The sequence below is a fragment of the Bos taurus genome, chromosome 3 (assembly GCF_002263795.3).
Source record: "Bos taurus isolate L1 Dominette 01449 registration number 42190680 breed Hereford chromosome 3, ARS-UCD2.0, whole genome shotgun sequence".
NCBI classification, from domain to species: Eukaryota; Metazoa; Chordata; class Mammalia; order Artiodactyla; family Bovidae; genus Bos; species Bos taurus.
In genome coordinates, this window is record NC_037330.1 from 3,167,609 (window position 1) to 3,182,489 (window position 14,881).

Here is a 14,881-nt window from a genome sequence, read left to right on the forward strand (position 1 = left end):
AAAGTAGAATTTTGATAAGAGATTATATTGGATCTAGGGATACTTTGGATAGTATGGACATGTTTTTTCTTTTTAATATTTATTTATTTATTTATTCTGCTGGTTGGATCTTTGTTGGGGTGCTCAGGCTAAGTAGTTGTAGTGCACAGGCTTAGTTCCCCTGTAACACATGGGCTCTTAGTTCCCCAACCAGGGGTCAAACCCATAGCCCTCACATTGAAAGGCAGATTCTTAATCACTGGACTACCAGGGAAGTCCCAGTATGGACATTTTAACAATATTATATCTTCCAATCTGTGAACATGGATATCTTTCCATATATTTGTGTCATCTTCAGTTTATCAGTGTCTTACAGTTTTTAGCGTATCTTTCACTTCCTTGATTAACTTTGATTAAATAAGTTAATTACATTAATAATGCTGTTGTAAATGGGATTTTGTGTGTGTGTGTAGGGCTTCCCTGATAGCTCAGTTGGTAAAGAATCCACCTGCAATGCAAGAGACCCCAGTTTGATTCTTGGATCTGGAAGATCCTCTGCAGAAGTGATAGGCTACTCACTCTAGTATCCTTGGGCTTCCCTTGTGACTCAGCTGGTAAAGAATCCACCTGCAATGCGGAAGACCTGGGTTTGATCCCTGGGTTGGGAAGATCCCTTGGAGAAGGGAATGGCTACCCACTCCAGTATTCTGGCATGGAGAATTCCATGGTCTGTATAGTCCATGGGGTCGCAAAGAGTTGGACACGACTGAGCAACTTTCACTTCACATAGACGTGCAACTGATTTTTTTAGGTTGATTTCTGTCTTGAAACTTTACTGAATTCATTTATTAGTTGTAAAAGGTTTTCATTTTGGTTACAATTTCAAATTAAAAATAACAAGAAATAAAATGACTATAGAAGGTGAATTTGGGTGTGCATATGTTAGCAATAAGAAGGATAAACATTTTTGTCTATATTTATTTCAGCCCTGCTTCTTACAGTTAACTCTATAGAAAAATAGTAGAGTGTCATATGTAGAACCAGCATACTGTAAACAGCATATATATAACAAGGAAATATCGCAACAACTATATATCATACTTCTTATGAGTAAATGGGAATATCTCCTCCTGGAAAAGTTATTTCTTTTGTTTTGCTTTTATGAGTTTAGTAGACAAGAATGATTACTTCTTATGGATCTTTCAATATTTTTTGTCATATCCAAGTAACAGCACTTTATGGTTGAGCCCTTTCCCTATGTAAATATATACTAGGAAGGCAGTTCAAAGTAGTAAGTGTATAATCATATATATTTATAGAATGTGTCTATTTCATTCTGTTCTATTTTCTGTGGAGTTCAGCTATGTATGAAGCTCGCAATATTTATATTTTATAATATTTATACATTTATAAATATAGAGAAATATAATATTATATATTTATAAAGCTCTGGCGCCTCAAAACTGCTGGTTGGATCTTTGTTGGGGTGCTCAGGCTAAGTAGTTGTAGTGCACAGGCTTAGTTCTCTGGCGCCTCAAAACTCACAAGTTTATATGGATGGATATTTAGGAATTTTTTTTCTCCAAAGGAAATGATAGTAATGCTACCTCTCTTTTCCCCCTCCCTCTATAGAAACATTCTAAATACCAAGCATTTTTTTTTTTTTTTAAGGGAATGTCCTTGGACTTCCCTGGTGGTATGGTGTATAAGAACCTGCCTGTCAGTGCAGGGGACACAGGTTGGATCCCTGGTCTGGGAAGATTCCACATACCGCAGAGCAACTGTACCCATATTCCACAACTACTGAACCTGCATTCTAGAGCCCATGCTTCACAACTGCTGAGCCAGGTGCTGCAGTTACTGAAGTCTGCGTCCAGCTCTGTGCTCCGCAGCAAGAGCAGTCACCGCAATGAGAAGCCCGTGTGTCACACCAGAGACTAGCCTCTGCTCACCACAGCTAGAGGAAGTTCACATGCAGCAATGAAGACCTAGCACAACCAAAGATGAATAAGATAAATACATATTTTCTAAAAGCAAATGTTCTAGACATTTTAACTGGAAGTAGAGACTTTATTTGGATAATTTAACTGATGGCGGTCATATACTTTTCTAATATTGTGAAGTATCACTATCCTTAATCACATTAATTTTATAATTCTCTTTGTCTGATTATACAACTTACTGAAAAGTATAAAAAAAGCTCATATCCCCAGCACCTCAAAATAAACAGTGATATGTACTTCTTCTAGCTTTTTTATAAGCTTTTCCTCTTTTCAAAACATCTTTCTTTTCTGTTTTAGAAAAAATAAAAGGAATTAATTTCAAATATTAGACATATGTTAAAAGTTATAGAACAGTCTTTCGGACTCTGTGGGCGAGGGAGAGGGTGGGATGATTTGGGAGAATGGCATTGAAACAGGTATAATATCATATAAGAAGTGAATCGCCAGTCCAGGTTCGATGCAGGATACAGGATCCTTGGGGCTGGTGCACTGGGATGATCCAGATGGATGGTATGGGGAGGGAGGTGGGAGGGGGGTTCAGGATGGGGAGCATATGTACACCTGTGGAGGAGTCATGTTGATGTATGGCAAAACCAATACAATATTGTAAAGTAATTAACCTCCAATTAAAATAAATAAATTTAAATTAAAAAAAATAAAGTTTTATTAAAACAAAAAAGTTATCTCAGAATATTATGTATACTATTTTTCATTCACCACTGTGTATATTCCATGAATTTCATGTTTAAGGTGTATACTGGGAATCTTTGACTCTTAGAAAAGAGGATTCTTAAAATCTTATTGATCTCATGGTTTAGAACAGTGCTTCTCAAAAGTATGGTTTGGGGAATGCTGGCAGTTTCAGACTTTTAGGAGGTCCTTGAGGTAAAAGTTATTGTAATAATTCTAAGATTTTTCTCCTTGCCTTCTTCACTTTCATTCTCTCATGAATGTATGGTGGAATTTTCCAAAGGCTTCATAGGGTGTATAATATTGTAACAGCCCAAGTAATGAAGCAGCTATGACATTGAGGGGGAGGAAGGAAGAAGCCTTTCTTCTTGGTGAATTCTTTTTTTGTATGGAAAATAATGTTATTTTCCATAAAAATACTTGTGTTAACATATACTGAGTATTACTGTCTTTTAAATGATTTGACAAATATTTTAAAATTTCTCAGTTTTAATTTATTAAATAGTAATATTGATAATAGATGAAACCTCTAAATAAAACCTTTTTGGAGTCCTCAATACTTTTTCAGCATGTTAAATATCCTGATATTGAAAAAACTAAGAATCTCTAGTTTAGAAAAAGATTAATGGGAAAAAAATCTCCTTATATCCTTATACTACAGATATATTTTTAGAATATCACCATTTCTTGGTTTTTTAGAGATCAAGAGACTTAAAGTTCTGTTTCTGTCCCAGATTCTCTCCGGAAATAAGTTTGTCAGCCTTCTGAAAATAACAGTCCTCTGTTCTTTCCTCTTTAGATTTGATGGCAGAGTGGTGGCAAAGCTGCCTTTCACCCCCCTGTCCTACATCCAGGGACTGTCTCACCGAAATCTGCTCGGGGATGACACCACAGACTGTTCCTTCATCTTCCTGTATATTCTCTGTACCATGTCAATTCGACAGGTGAGTGCCCACATCATCTGTTTCATATGTACATCCTTTCTTGCTCTCACACCCTAAATTAATGCCTATTTCTGTAATACTGGAGGTGTCTACCTGTTGCTACTGAGATCTTTCAGTTGCTTGTTTCAGAATTCCAGCATATCATCTGAAACTGTTTTAAATGTATATAGTTTAGATCCCCGATCCTTAGGGATGGAAAGTGGTCATAAAGTCAAACGTGGTTTCCATCTCATTTTGAAGAGCACTCTCAAGTTTCTTCTTTATTGCGGCTATCTAAGGGTAGAAAAGTAAAGAGTGGACTTTGCCTTCCCACTATCATTACTTCTTTATTATTCACCAGTGCCTTTTGGCTCTTCAGGAACACAAGTAAACAATAATTTGGTGACTTTAAGTTAGTCACAGTTGAGGTAAAGTCTGCATTGTAGAGTTTACATTCAGGCAACACGATGATCGGATATTCATAGTGAAAAAGAGTGAGAACTAAGTCAGATAGTATTGTGAGAGCCTGGAAGAGAGACTTAGCATTCAGTTAGTGGCAGACGATTCAGGCAGCAAGGTTGAAACAATAAAGTGGTTTTTGAGATGGGACTTTAAAAAATAAGAGAGGTTAAAGTCTCTTGCTCTAGAACTCTTCATATTTCAGGGCATTATTCAGTATTTGAACATACTGTCATTCAGTAGGCATTATATTGGGGAGGTTGGCACATGCAAGTATGAACATGATTATTTCAATGTTTGTTGCATAAATGATCCAGAGTTGTTTTTCTTCTTCCTCTGAATATTGTCTGCAGCAGCAGGTTTTTGATTGGTCTGACGTGTGAATCAGTAGGAAATGGAATTCTAATTAGAAGTTCACAAAGATCTTCATGATCTTAGCACTTAATGCTCTCCCTACCTCATCTCTCACCTCATCCAGCACTCCAGCCATTCTGACGTATCTGGCAGGTTTCATTCTCCACTCACCCAGACTTGCTTTTTGTGAATACTCTTTCTTCTATTTGGATGTTTCCCACCTTCTTCTTTTGCATGTTAAATGCAACCAAGTATTCAGGCTTCTTGGAATCATTTTCTGATACTTACTGCTTCTGAAGGATAGATGTGAGGGGGACATGACCACATGCAGAAATAACAGAAAACTATTAGAGTAGTCTAGTAAAAAATCACTTTGTTCTAAATTATTACAGTGCTGAAATGATTGAAGAGGGGACAAAGTTGAGAAATAGAGGTAAGCTAGCAGAACTTAATGATTGATTCAATGTGAGAAAGAAGAAACTAAGGTGACTTCAGCATTATGGCTTTGGTGACCAAATGGAGGATGCGAAAAGAAGAAAAAGAAGTAGGTTGGTAGGAAGATGCTGTTCGAGTTGTCTGTGGGGCAGTTAAGTGAGTGTGTCCAGCAGGAAGCTGTATTCTTGTGGTGGTGTTCAGTCACTCTGTCATGTCTGACGCTTTGTGACCCCATGGACTGCAAGCACAGTGGGCTCCTCTGTCCTTCACTATCTCCCAGAGTTGCTCAAACGCATGTCCATTGAGTCGGTAATGCCATCCAACCACCTCATCCTGTGTCGCTCCCTTCTCTTCCTGCCCACAGTCTTTCCCAGCATCTTGTGTAACTGAGGTGTGTACTACATCTTTTGAAATGCTTTAGCATTTTGGCTTATCCAAGGTAAAACCCAAGACAGTGACAACATGATTCTTTTTGTTGGTTTAATAGAGGTCATTGATAAACTAGAATACTGCTCTTAAATGTGATTAAGAATGAGATATTAAAATTATAACTAGAGACAAAATATTAATGTGAAGTCAAGTGGGCCTTACGAAGCATCACTACGAACAAAGCTAGTGGAGGTGATGGAATTCCAGTTGAGCTATTTCAAATCCTGAAAGATGATGCTGTGAAAGTGCTGCACTCAATATGCCAGCAAATTTGGAAAACTCAGCTGTGGCCACAGGACTGTAAAAGGTCAGTTTTCATTCTAATCCCAAAGAAAGGCAATGCCAAAGAATGCTCAAACTACCGCACAATTGCACTCATCTCACACACTAGTAAAGTAATGCTCAAAATTCTCCAAGCCAGGCTTCAGCAATACATGAACCGTGAACTTCCAGATGTTCAAGCTGGTTTTAGAAAAGGCAAAGGAAGCCGAGATCAAATTGCCAACATCCGCTGGATCATTGAAAAAGCAAGAGAGTTCCAGAAAATCATTTATTTCTGCTTTATTGACTATGCCAAAGCCTTTGACTGTGTGGATCACAATAAACTGTGGAAAATTCTGAAAGAGATGGGAATATCAGACCATCTGACTTGCCTCTTGAGAAATCTGTATGCAGGTCAGGAAGCAACAGTTAGAACTGGACGTGGAACAACAGACTGGTTCCAAATAGGGAAAGGAGTACGTCAAGGCTGTATATTGTCACCCTGCTTATTTAACTTCTATGCAGAGTACATCATGAGAAACGCTGGGCTGGAAGAAGCACAAGCGGGAATCAAGATTGCTGGGAGAAATATCAATAACCTCAGATATGCAGATGACACCACCCTTATGGCAGAAAGTGAAGAGGAACTCAAAAGCCTCTTGATTAAAGTGAAAGTGGAGAGTGAAAAAGTTGGCTTAAAGCTCAACATTCAGAAAACGAAGGTCATGGCATCTGGTCCCATCACTTCATGGGAAATAGATGGGGAAACAGTGGAAACAGTGTCAGACTTTATTTTTGGGGGGCTCCAAAATCACTGCAGATGGTGACTGCAGCCATGAAATTAAAAGACGCTTACTCTTTGAAAGAAAAGTTGTGACGAACCTAGATAGCATATTGAAAAGCAGAGACATTACTTTGCCAACAAAGATCCATTTAGTCAAGGCTATGGTTTTTCCAATGGTCATGTATGGATGTGAAATTTGGACTGTGAAGAAAGCTGAGCACCGAAGAATTGATGCTTTTGAACTGTGGTGTTGGAGAAGACTCTTGAGAGTCCCTTGGACTGCAAGGAGATCCAACCAGTCCATTCTAAAGGAGATCAGCCCTGGGTGTTCTTTGGAAGGAATGACGCTAAAGCTGAAACTCCAGTACTTTGGCAACCTCATGCGAAGAGTTGACTCATTGGAAAAGACTTTGATGCTGGGAGGGATTGGGGGCAGGAGGAAAAGGGGATGACTGAGAATGAGATGGCTGGATGGCATCACCAACTCTATGGACGTGAGTCTGAGTGAACTCCAGGAGTTGGTGATGGACAGGGCGACCTGGTGTGCTGTGATTCATGTGGTCGCAAAGAGTCGGACACGACTGAGCGACTGAACTGAACATGAATCTGCCACGGGTGTACACGTGTTCCCCATCCTGAACCCTCCTCCCACCTCCCTCCCCGTACCATCCCTCTGGGTCATCCCAGTGCACCAGCCCCAACCATCCTGTATCCTACATCAAACCTGGACTGTGCTGGGGTTTTGTTGCCGTGTGGGCCTCTATGTAATTGCAGCGAGCAGGGGCTACTCTTCATCGCATTGTGCAGGCTTCTTAACTGCAGTGGCCTCTCTTTTTGCAGAGCACAGGCTTTAGGGCATGCAGGCTTCAGTAGTTGTGGCACGTGGGTTCAATGGTTGCAGTTCCTGGGCTCTAGAGCATAGGCCCAATAGTTGTGGCACTCAGTTTGAGTTTTGTTCTGCCACCTATGGGATCTTCCCAGACCAGGGATCCAACTTGTGTCTCCTGCATTGGCAGGCGAATTCTTTACCACTAAGCCACCAAGGAAGGCCAGGTTTTGTTTTTTTTTTTTTGGCCATCTCTCGAGGTTTCTGGGATCTCAGTTCCCTGGCCAGGGATTAAACTCAGGCCACATCAGTGAAATACAGAATCTTAACCACTAGGCCACCAGGAAACTCACAGTAGTTGTTGTTGTTCAGTCACTCAGTCGTGTCTGACTCTTTGCAACCCCATGGACGGCAGCATGCCAGGCTTCCCTGTCCTTCACCATTTCCCAGAGCTTACCCAAATTCATGTCTGTCGAGTCGGTGATGCCGTCCAACCATCCTTGATCATCCTTTCTCCTCCTGCCTTCAACCTTTCCCAACATCAGGGTCTTTTCTAATGACTTGACTCTTCTCATCAGGTGGCCAACATATGGGAACTTCAGCTTCAGCATCAGTCCCTCCAGTGAATATTTAGGACTGATTTCCTTTAGGATTGACTGGCTTGATCTTGCAGTCCAAGGGACTCTCAGGAGTCTTCTCCAGCATCACAATTCAAAAGCGTCAGTTCTTCAGCATTCAGCCTTCTTTGTGGTCCAACTCTCACATCCATATATGACTACTGGAAAAATCATAGCTTTGACTATACAGACCTTTGTCAGTAATGTAACGTCTCCACTTTTTAACATGCTGTCTAGACTTCCCTGGTACCTCAGCTGGTAAAGAATGCACCTACAATGCGGGAGACCCTGGTTCAATTCCTGGATCAGAAAGATCCACTGGAGAAGGGATAGGATACCCACTCCAATATTCTTGGGCTTCTTTGTAGCTCAGTTGGTTAAGAATCTGCCTGCAGTGAGGGAGACCTGAGTTAGATCTCTGGGTTGGGAAGATCCCTAGGAGAAGGAAATGTCTACCCACTCCAGTATTCTGGCCTGGAGAATCCCATGGACTGTGTAGTCCATGGGGTCACAAACAAAGTCGAACAGGACTGAGAACCTTTCACTTCGCTTAGGTTTGTCATAGCTTTTCTTCCGAGGAGCAAGTGTCTTTTAATTTCAGGCTGCAGTCATCAGCCGCAGTGATTTTGGAGCCCAAGAAAATAAAGTCATCACCGTTTCCATTGTTTGCCCATCTATTTTGCCATGAGGTGATGGGACTGGATGCCATGATCTTAGTTTTTTGAATGTTGAGTTTTAAGCCAGCTTTTTCAGTCTCCTCTTTAACCTTCATCAACAGGCTCTTTCGTTCCTCTTTGCTTTCTGTTATGAGGGTGGTATCATCTGCATATCTGAGGGTATTGATGTTTCTCCTGGCAATCTTAATTCCAGCTTGTACTTCATCTAGCCTGGCATTTTGCATGATGTTCTCTGCATATAAGTTAAACAAGCAGGGTGACAGTATACAGCCTTGACATACTTCTTTCCCAATTTTGAACCAGTCCGTTGCTCCATGTCCAATTATAACTGTTGCTTCTTGACTGCTTACAGGTTTCTCAAGAGGCAGGTAAGGTGGTCTGGTATTCCTGTGTCTTTAAGAATTTTCCACAGTTTGTTGTGATCCACACAGTCAAAGGTTTAGCATAGTCTGTGAAGCAGAAGTAGATATTTTTCTGGAATTCTATTGCTTTCTCTATGATCCAACAGATGTTGGCAATTTGATCTCTGCTTCCTCTGCCTTTTCTAAATCCAGCTTGAACATACAGAATTTCTCAGTTCATGTACTGTTGAAGCCTAGCTTGGAGAATTTTGAGCATTACTTTGCTAACAGGTGAAATGAGTGCAGTTGTGCAGTAGTTTGAGCATTCTTTGGCATTGCCTTTCTTTGGGATTGGAGTGAAAACACCTTTTCCAGTCCTGTGGCCACTGCTGAGTTTTCCAAGTTTGCTGGCATATTGAGTGCAGCACGTTAACAGCATCATCTTTGAAGTTTTAAAATAGCTCAACTGGAATTCCATCACCTTCACTAGCTTTGTTCATAGTGATGCTTCCTTCCTAAGGACCACTTGACTTTGTACTCCAGGATGTCTGACTCTATGTCAGTGATCATACCATCGTGGTTATCTGGGTCATGAAAATCTTTTTCGTATAGTTCTGTGTATTCTTGTATTCTTAATATCTTCTGCTTCTGTTAGGTCCATACCATTTCTTTTCTTTATTGTGCCCATCTTTGCATGAAATGTTCCCTTGGTATCTCTAATTTTCTTGAAGAGATCTCTAGTTTTTCCCATTCTGATATTTTCCTCTGTTTCTTCATATTATTCACTTAGGAAGGCTTTCTTATCTTGCCTTGCTATTCTTTGGAACTTAGCATTCATATGGTATGTCTTTCCTTTTCTCCTTTGCCTTTCACTGCTCTTCTTTTCCCAGTTATTTGTAAGGCCTTCTCAGAAAACCATTTTGCCTGTTCGCATTTGTACTGCTAGCTGGACTTCATTACCTAGAAATCACCATCTGAAAACTGTAGCATTTTCTTAAGTGAAATAAATGTTAAGAATGATTGTTGAGAAAGTTCAGCTCAAGCTAGTCTTTAAACTGCTTTCAGTTATTTCAGAAATTCTGGTGAGGTATATGTATAGCAGTTAATTTCATGAGGTCATTTACCATGGAAGTCAGCAAACTTTGTATTTACTCACTACTTTGTATGGGTCTAGGTGATGAATATTTTTGTATTTACTTTTCAGACCGTACAATTTTTATCACAGCAACTCAACTCTGCCATTATAATATGAATACAGCCCTAGACAATATGTAAAGGAACGAGTGGGGCTATGTTCCAACAAAACCTTATTTACAAAAACAGGCAACAGCGTTCAGGCAGACTTTTGCAAACTCTTCCATTGTGTTATGAAAACAGCCCTAGAAAATAAGTAAGTGAATGAGTGTTGCTGTATTCCAGTGGAACTTTATTTCTAAAAACAGGCGATATAGCAGCCAACCACGCTACTCCGAGAACCAAGAGTTTGTAATATGTGCTATAAAGTTAGAGTATCTACAGATACTAGACTGATAGAGCTTAATGAAGTAATTGCTTACTGAATACTCCAAAAAGAGTGGGAGGCGAGAATGGGCAGCCAAAAAAAAAAAAACTCAATATTTCTTTTCAGCCAAGGAGGATGTATGTTCATACTTTTAATTTCTGTTTGTCCAGTTCTCTGCACTGATATTAATAAGAGAAAAGTATATAGAGCTATCGGAGAAGGTAATGGCAGCCCACTCCAGTACTCTTGCCTGGAAAATCCCATGGACGGAGGAGCCTGGTAGGCTGCAGTCCATGGGGTCGCTAAGAGTCGGACACGACTGAGCGACTTCACTTTCAGTTTTCACTTTCATGCATTGGAGAAGGAAATGGCAACCCACTCCAGTGTTCTTGCCTGGAGAATCCCAGGGACAGAGGAGCCTGGTGGGCTGCCGTCTATGGGGTTGCACAGAGTCGGACACGACTGAAGCGGCTTAGCAGCAGCAGCAGCAGCAGCAGCATATAGAGCTATGGTATAGGTATTCTGAGATATTAAAAATCTTTTAAAAATCCCTAAAATGACCTACTTTTATAATTTTTATCTTATTAGCTGCCAAAAGTTTCTATATTCCTTTCCCCACTTCTTAGTATGTAACAGGAGGATTATGAACTTACATCCAGTCTGAAATAGTTCAGTATTTGAAGTTTTTCAGTGGAATATATGCTTCTTTCTTTTAATTAAAATCCTTATTCACTTGCTCTTTCCATATTTTCTTTTGTTGTTTTATTTGCTCTTTAGGATCTTAGGTTATATAAGATTTGACTTTGTAGATGCCTGTGAAACAAGCCATCATAAAATATGAGGCTTTCAGAGTATAGAATACAATTCCCTCAATGAGACCATTCTTAGGCAAAGAAATAGGCCACTTAATTTCAGATATATACTGTAGCATAAAGTAGTTTTGAGAGAACATAATGAATTGTTTTTGTGTTGAGGTTGTTAAATTGATTAACTGATGAGGAAACTAACACAGAATGATTCAAATTTCTATAGTGGTTGGTCATACTCTGCCTTACACTACAAGATTTTTTAATTTGTTTTTGTCTACTTGTAATTTTCATTTATGTTATCCTTTCCTCCCCAATTCTTTTAAGGTAGAGATTTTTTAATTTCCTGTATATACCTTAAAGAATCTATATAGAGTACACAGGATGCACCTAAAAGGCATGTGTGAAACAAAACAGTAGATACTATACCCAAATATAAACTTATAAACTTGGCAAATTGAGGTTATACCACTTTTTACTCCCTATCGCTATGTGTGAAAATTCATAATTGCCCCCAACCTCCAGTAGAAATTGTCAAACTTTGGCGTTTTTACTGTGTATTAGGTAAAAATTGCTATCTCATTGTAGTTTTAATTTGCATTTGGATTGAGCATCTCTATTTGTCTAAGAGCTACTCATGTATTTTTTTCTTTCTTTGGTAGGTGGGACACTGTGTATGCTTTTTGCCTATTTCACTATTGGGTCATTTTCTTAGTTTTTAGCTCTTAGGGAGTTTAGCCCTGAGTGCTCTAAGTTACTAATAATTTTTGCAAACTGTTGTTTGTGTTTCAGTTTTACTTAGTATGGTTTTTGCCATGCAAAATTTTATTTGCTGGAGTTGTTTTTTTTTTTTTCTTATTAGTCTTTTATTAAAGTTATACAGAAATTCATCTTTGTTTTCTACCACTATCTGTTAGTTTCTTATATAGTCATGGCTCAGTCCATTTGGAGTTAATACTGGCATACCTCATTTATTCTTTCTTTTCTCTTTCGTTCTTTGCCAACTTTTGTGTGATTTTTATGAGGAAAAACGTGAAAATATGGATTCATTTGAGATCAAAGTTTGCCTCCCCGTTTTTTTCAAAGACCAAGAAGCTAGAGGGTCGGAAGATGCAGTGAGGTGAATGATAATTCTTGAATTTGATGTGTATTTGAATAGGGTGAATCCCTGTCAAATTATTAATTAATATTTTCTCTTTGAAATTTGAACATCTGTGTTTGACTAGGGATGCTCCTCCTTTCTTCACACCTAGTGTAGATAATCAGGTCTTTTGGATTTGGGTGCCATAGGATGGGTTAAACAATGTTATCTGAGATCCTAGAGTAAAAGACTATGAAGGAGTGGGTCAGAACATACATGTCATACTTGGAGAGTCTCAGGGTTTAAATTTGTCAGTGTGACTGCCCTGGTAGCAGTTTTCCCAAGGAAAGTGCAGTGCTCTCTTATGCCCAGAAACTACTTTCTGATTTCCTGTACTCAGTAATTCCAGTACTTTTAATCTTTTTCATTTATTGTGGTAAAATAAATATCACTTAAAATACACTGCTTTAGCCATTTAAATTGTTCATTTCTTTGACATTAAGTACATTGCGTGTTGTTGTACAACCATCACCACTATCCATTTCTAGAATTTTTTCATTTTCCCAAACTGAAAATCTGTGCCCATTAAACACTAAATCTCCATTATCCTCTCCCCTCAGTCCCTGGCAACCACCATTCTAATGTCTATCTCTGTGATTTTTGACTGTTCATGTTTGTGAATTTGCCCTCATAAATGTAGAATCATACTTAAGTCCTTTTGTAACTGGAATGTTTTCAGGGTTCATCCATATTGTAGCATATGTGAGAATTTACTTCCTTTTTAAGAGTGAACAAACTTTCCAATGTATGTGTATACCATTTTTTTATCTATTCATTTGCCAAAGGCCTGCTTCTGCCTTTTGGCTGTTGTGAGAAATGCTACTGTGGACACAGGTATATAATGTCCGAGTTCTTGTTTCCGCTTCTTTTTCCTTTATACTCCACAGGTAGAACTGCCATCACACTGCAATTCTGTGTTTAATTTTTCTGAGACATCAGCACACTGTTTTCCATAACTGGTCCCCATTTTCACCCAGCACTATTAATCTGAAGTCTCAGTTTACCACCAGTTTGAGACCATAATCTTATGAAAGATTATGGCGTTTACGTATATCAGTTAATAACATCTCTACAGTGTTAACCAGAATCCACTTCCTTTACTTGAGTGATAGTGTGATTGAATAGACTAGCTCTAGTCCCTTCATGACAATACCCCAAGGGTAGGAGTGTACTAACTGGTTAAAAGACAGCATCACCTCAAGATCAGCTGCAACAAACAAACAAAAACAACAACTGCTAACTTATATAGCATTGTCACACGATTATAATAACATCAGGGCTTCCCTTTACAACGTTGGCTCAGATTGTAAAGAAGCTGCCTGCAATGCAGAAGACCTGGGTTCAGTTCTTGGGTCAGGAAGGTCCCTGGAAGACTAAATAGCAATATGCTTCAGTATTCCTGCCTGGAGAGTTCCATGGACAGAGAAGCTGGTGGGCTATAGTCCATGGGGGTCACAAAGAGTCAGACATGACTGAGCTACTAACACTTACTTATCATAATAGGCCCCCTTATTATTATAGAGGTATAATATTAAGTTGAATAGGATATCTATCTGCTTCGGTAATTTTTCCCTGTTTCCCAGGTTTGATTCCTGGGTCGGGAAGTATTCTGGCCTGAAGTGGGTAGCCTTTCCCTTCTCCAGGGGATCTTCCCAACCCAGGTATCAAACCCAGGTCTCCCGCATTGCAGGTGGATTCTTTAAGCCTAAGGAAATACAATATTTGGAGGTAAAACACCAAGGTTTGATTCTTATTGCCACTTACTAGCCTAATGTCCTTGGGAGTCATATAACCGCTCTGAGTCTCAATTTTCACAAAGATGAAATCAGGTTTAGGGTTTAGTGTGCAACCTCACCACATCATGATAATCAGATGCCAATGATATAGAAAGTTAGCTGTTATTCTTAAAGTGGTAGGTTTTTGTGTTTTGTTTTTTTTTTTAAACAAGTTAGCGCCTGCCCCTGCCCTTGGGATGTTTTTAAATTAGTGTTTGTTTCCCAGCCCAAGATAGGACTGGTTCTTTTCATAGATTAAAACATGGTGGTGATATGTCATATTAACTGAAAATAAATCTAATTACCTTTCCTTGTTTTATCTTTCTCCTTTTGTTTACTTCCTTAATGTGTGGTGATTAGTGATTAGCTGCCTTGACCTTCACATCACTGTTTCCTTTGTGTGAATTTGTAGCAGCGGAAATGGTAGGTCTGCCAGCTTTTATCAGAGGTGTTAAGTTAGTCCAGTGTAGTGACGGATTTTAAGAATAAAAGGAAATTTTCTTAATTCCTAAAATAAAAAACTTGCTTTTTTTTTCTTTTCTTATTATGAGTCAGTAATGGATTGAGTAAATGATCTCCTCTATAGAAAGTATTCTAAATCTTAGTGAAAATCCCAGCAAATTTACCTGGTAAACAGCTAAGGGAAAACGGGTCTCTTCTTATAAATGTATATGATAGTTAAAGCCATGACAGAATTCTCTTTACTTCAAAAGCAAAAAGAATTAATGTTTATGAGGAAAAGTACAAGAAAGAGTTTCTTATATTATTTTTCCTTTGTCACCCACATCTTAATGTATAACCATATGGATATATGGCTATGATCTGAAGAAATGTCAGTGAGAATTTGTCATTGTCTCCTTCAACAGGTATATGTGCTTAG

At 39.0% G+C, this 14,881-nt stretch overlaps 1 protein-coding gene across 1 annotated transcript in view; it reads left to right on the forward strand.

Moving 5' to 3' along the window:
* The window catches only part of TMCO1 (transmembrane and coiled-coil domains 1), an 85,249-nt gene that overhangs the window by 61,782 nt on the left and 8,586 nt on the right, over window positions 1-14,881 (forward strand). The window contains exon 6 of the mRNA NM_001034766.2: window positions 3,472-3,616. Within this exon, the coding sequence (NP_001029938.1) occupies window positions 3,472-3,616 (145 nt within the window). The remainder of the gene's footprint in view (window positions 1-3,471; window positions 3,617-14,881) is intronic.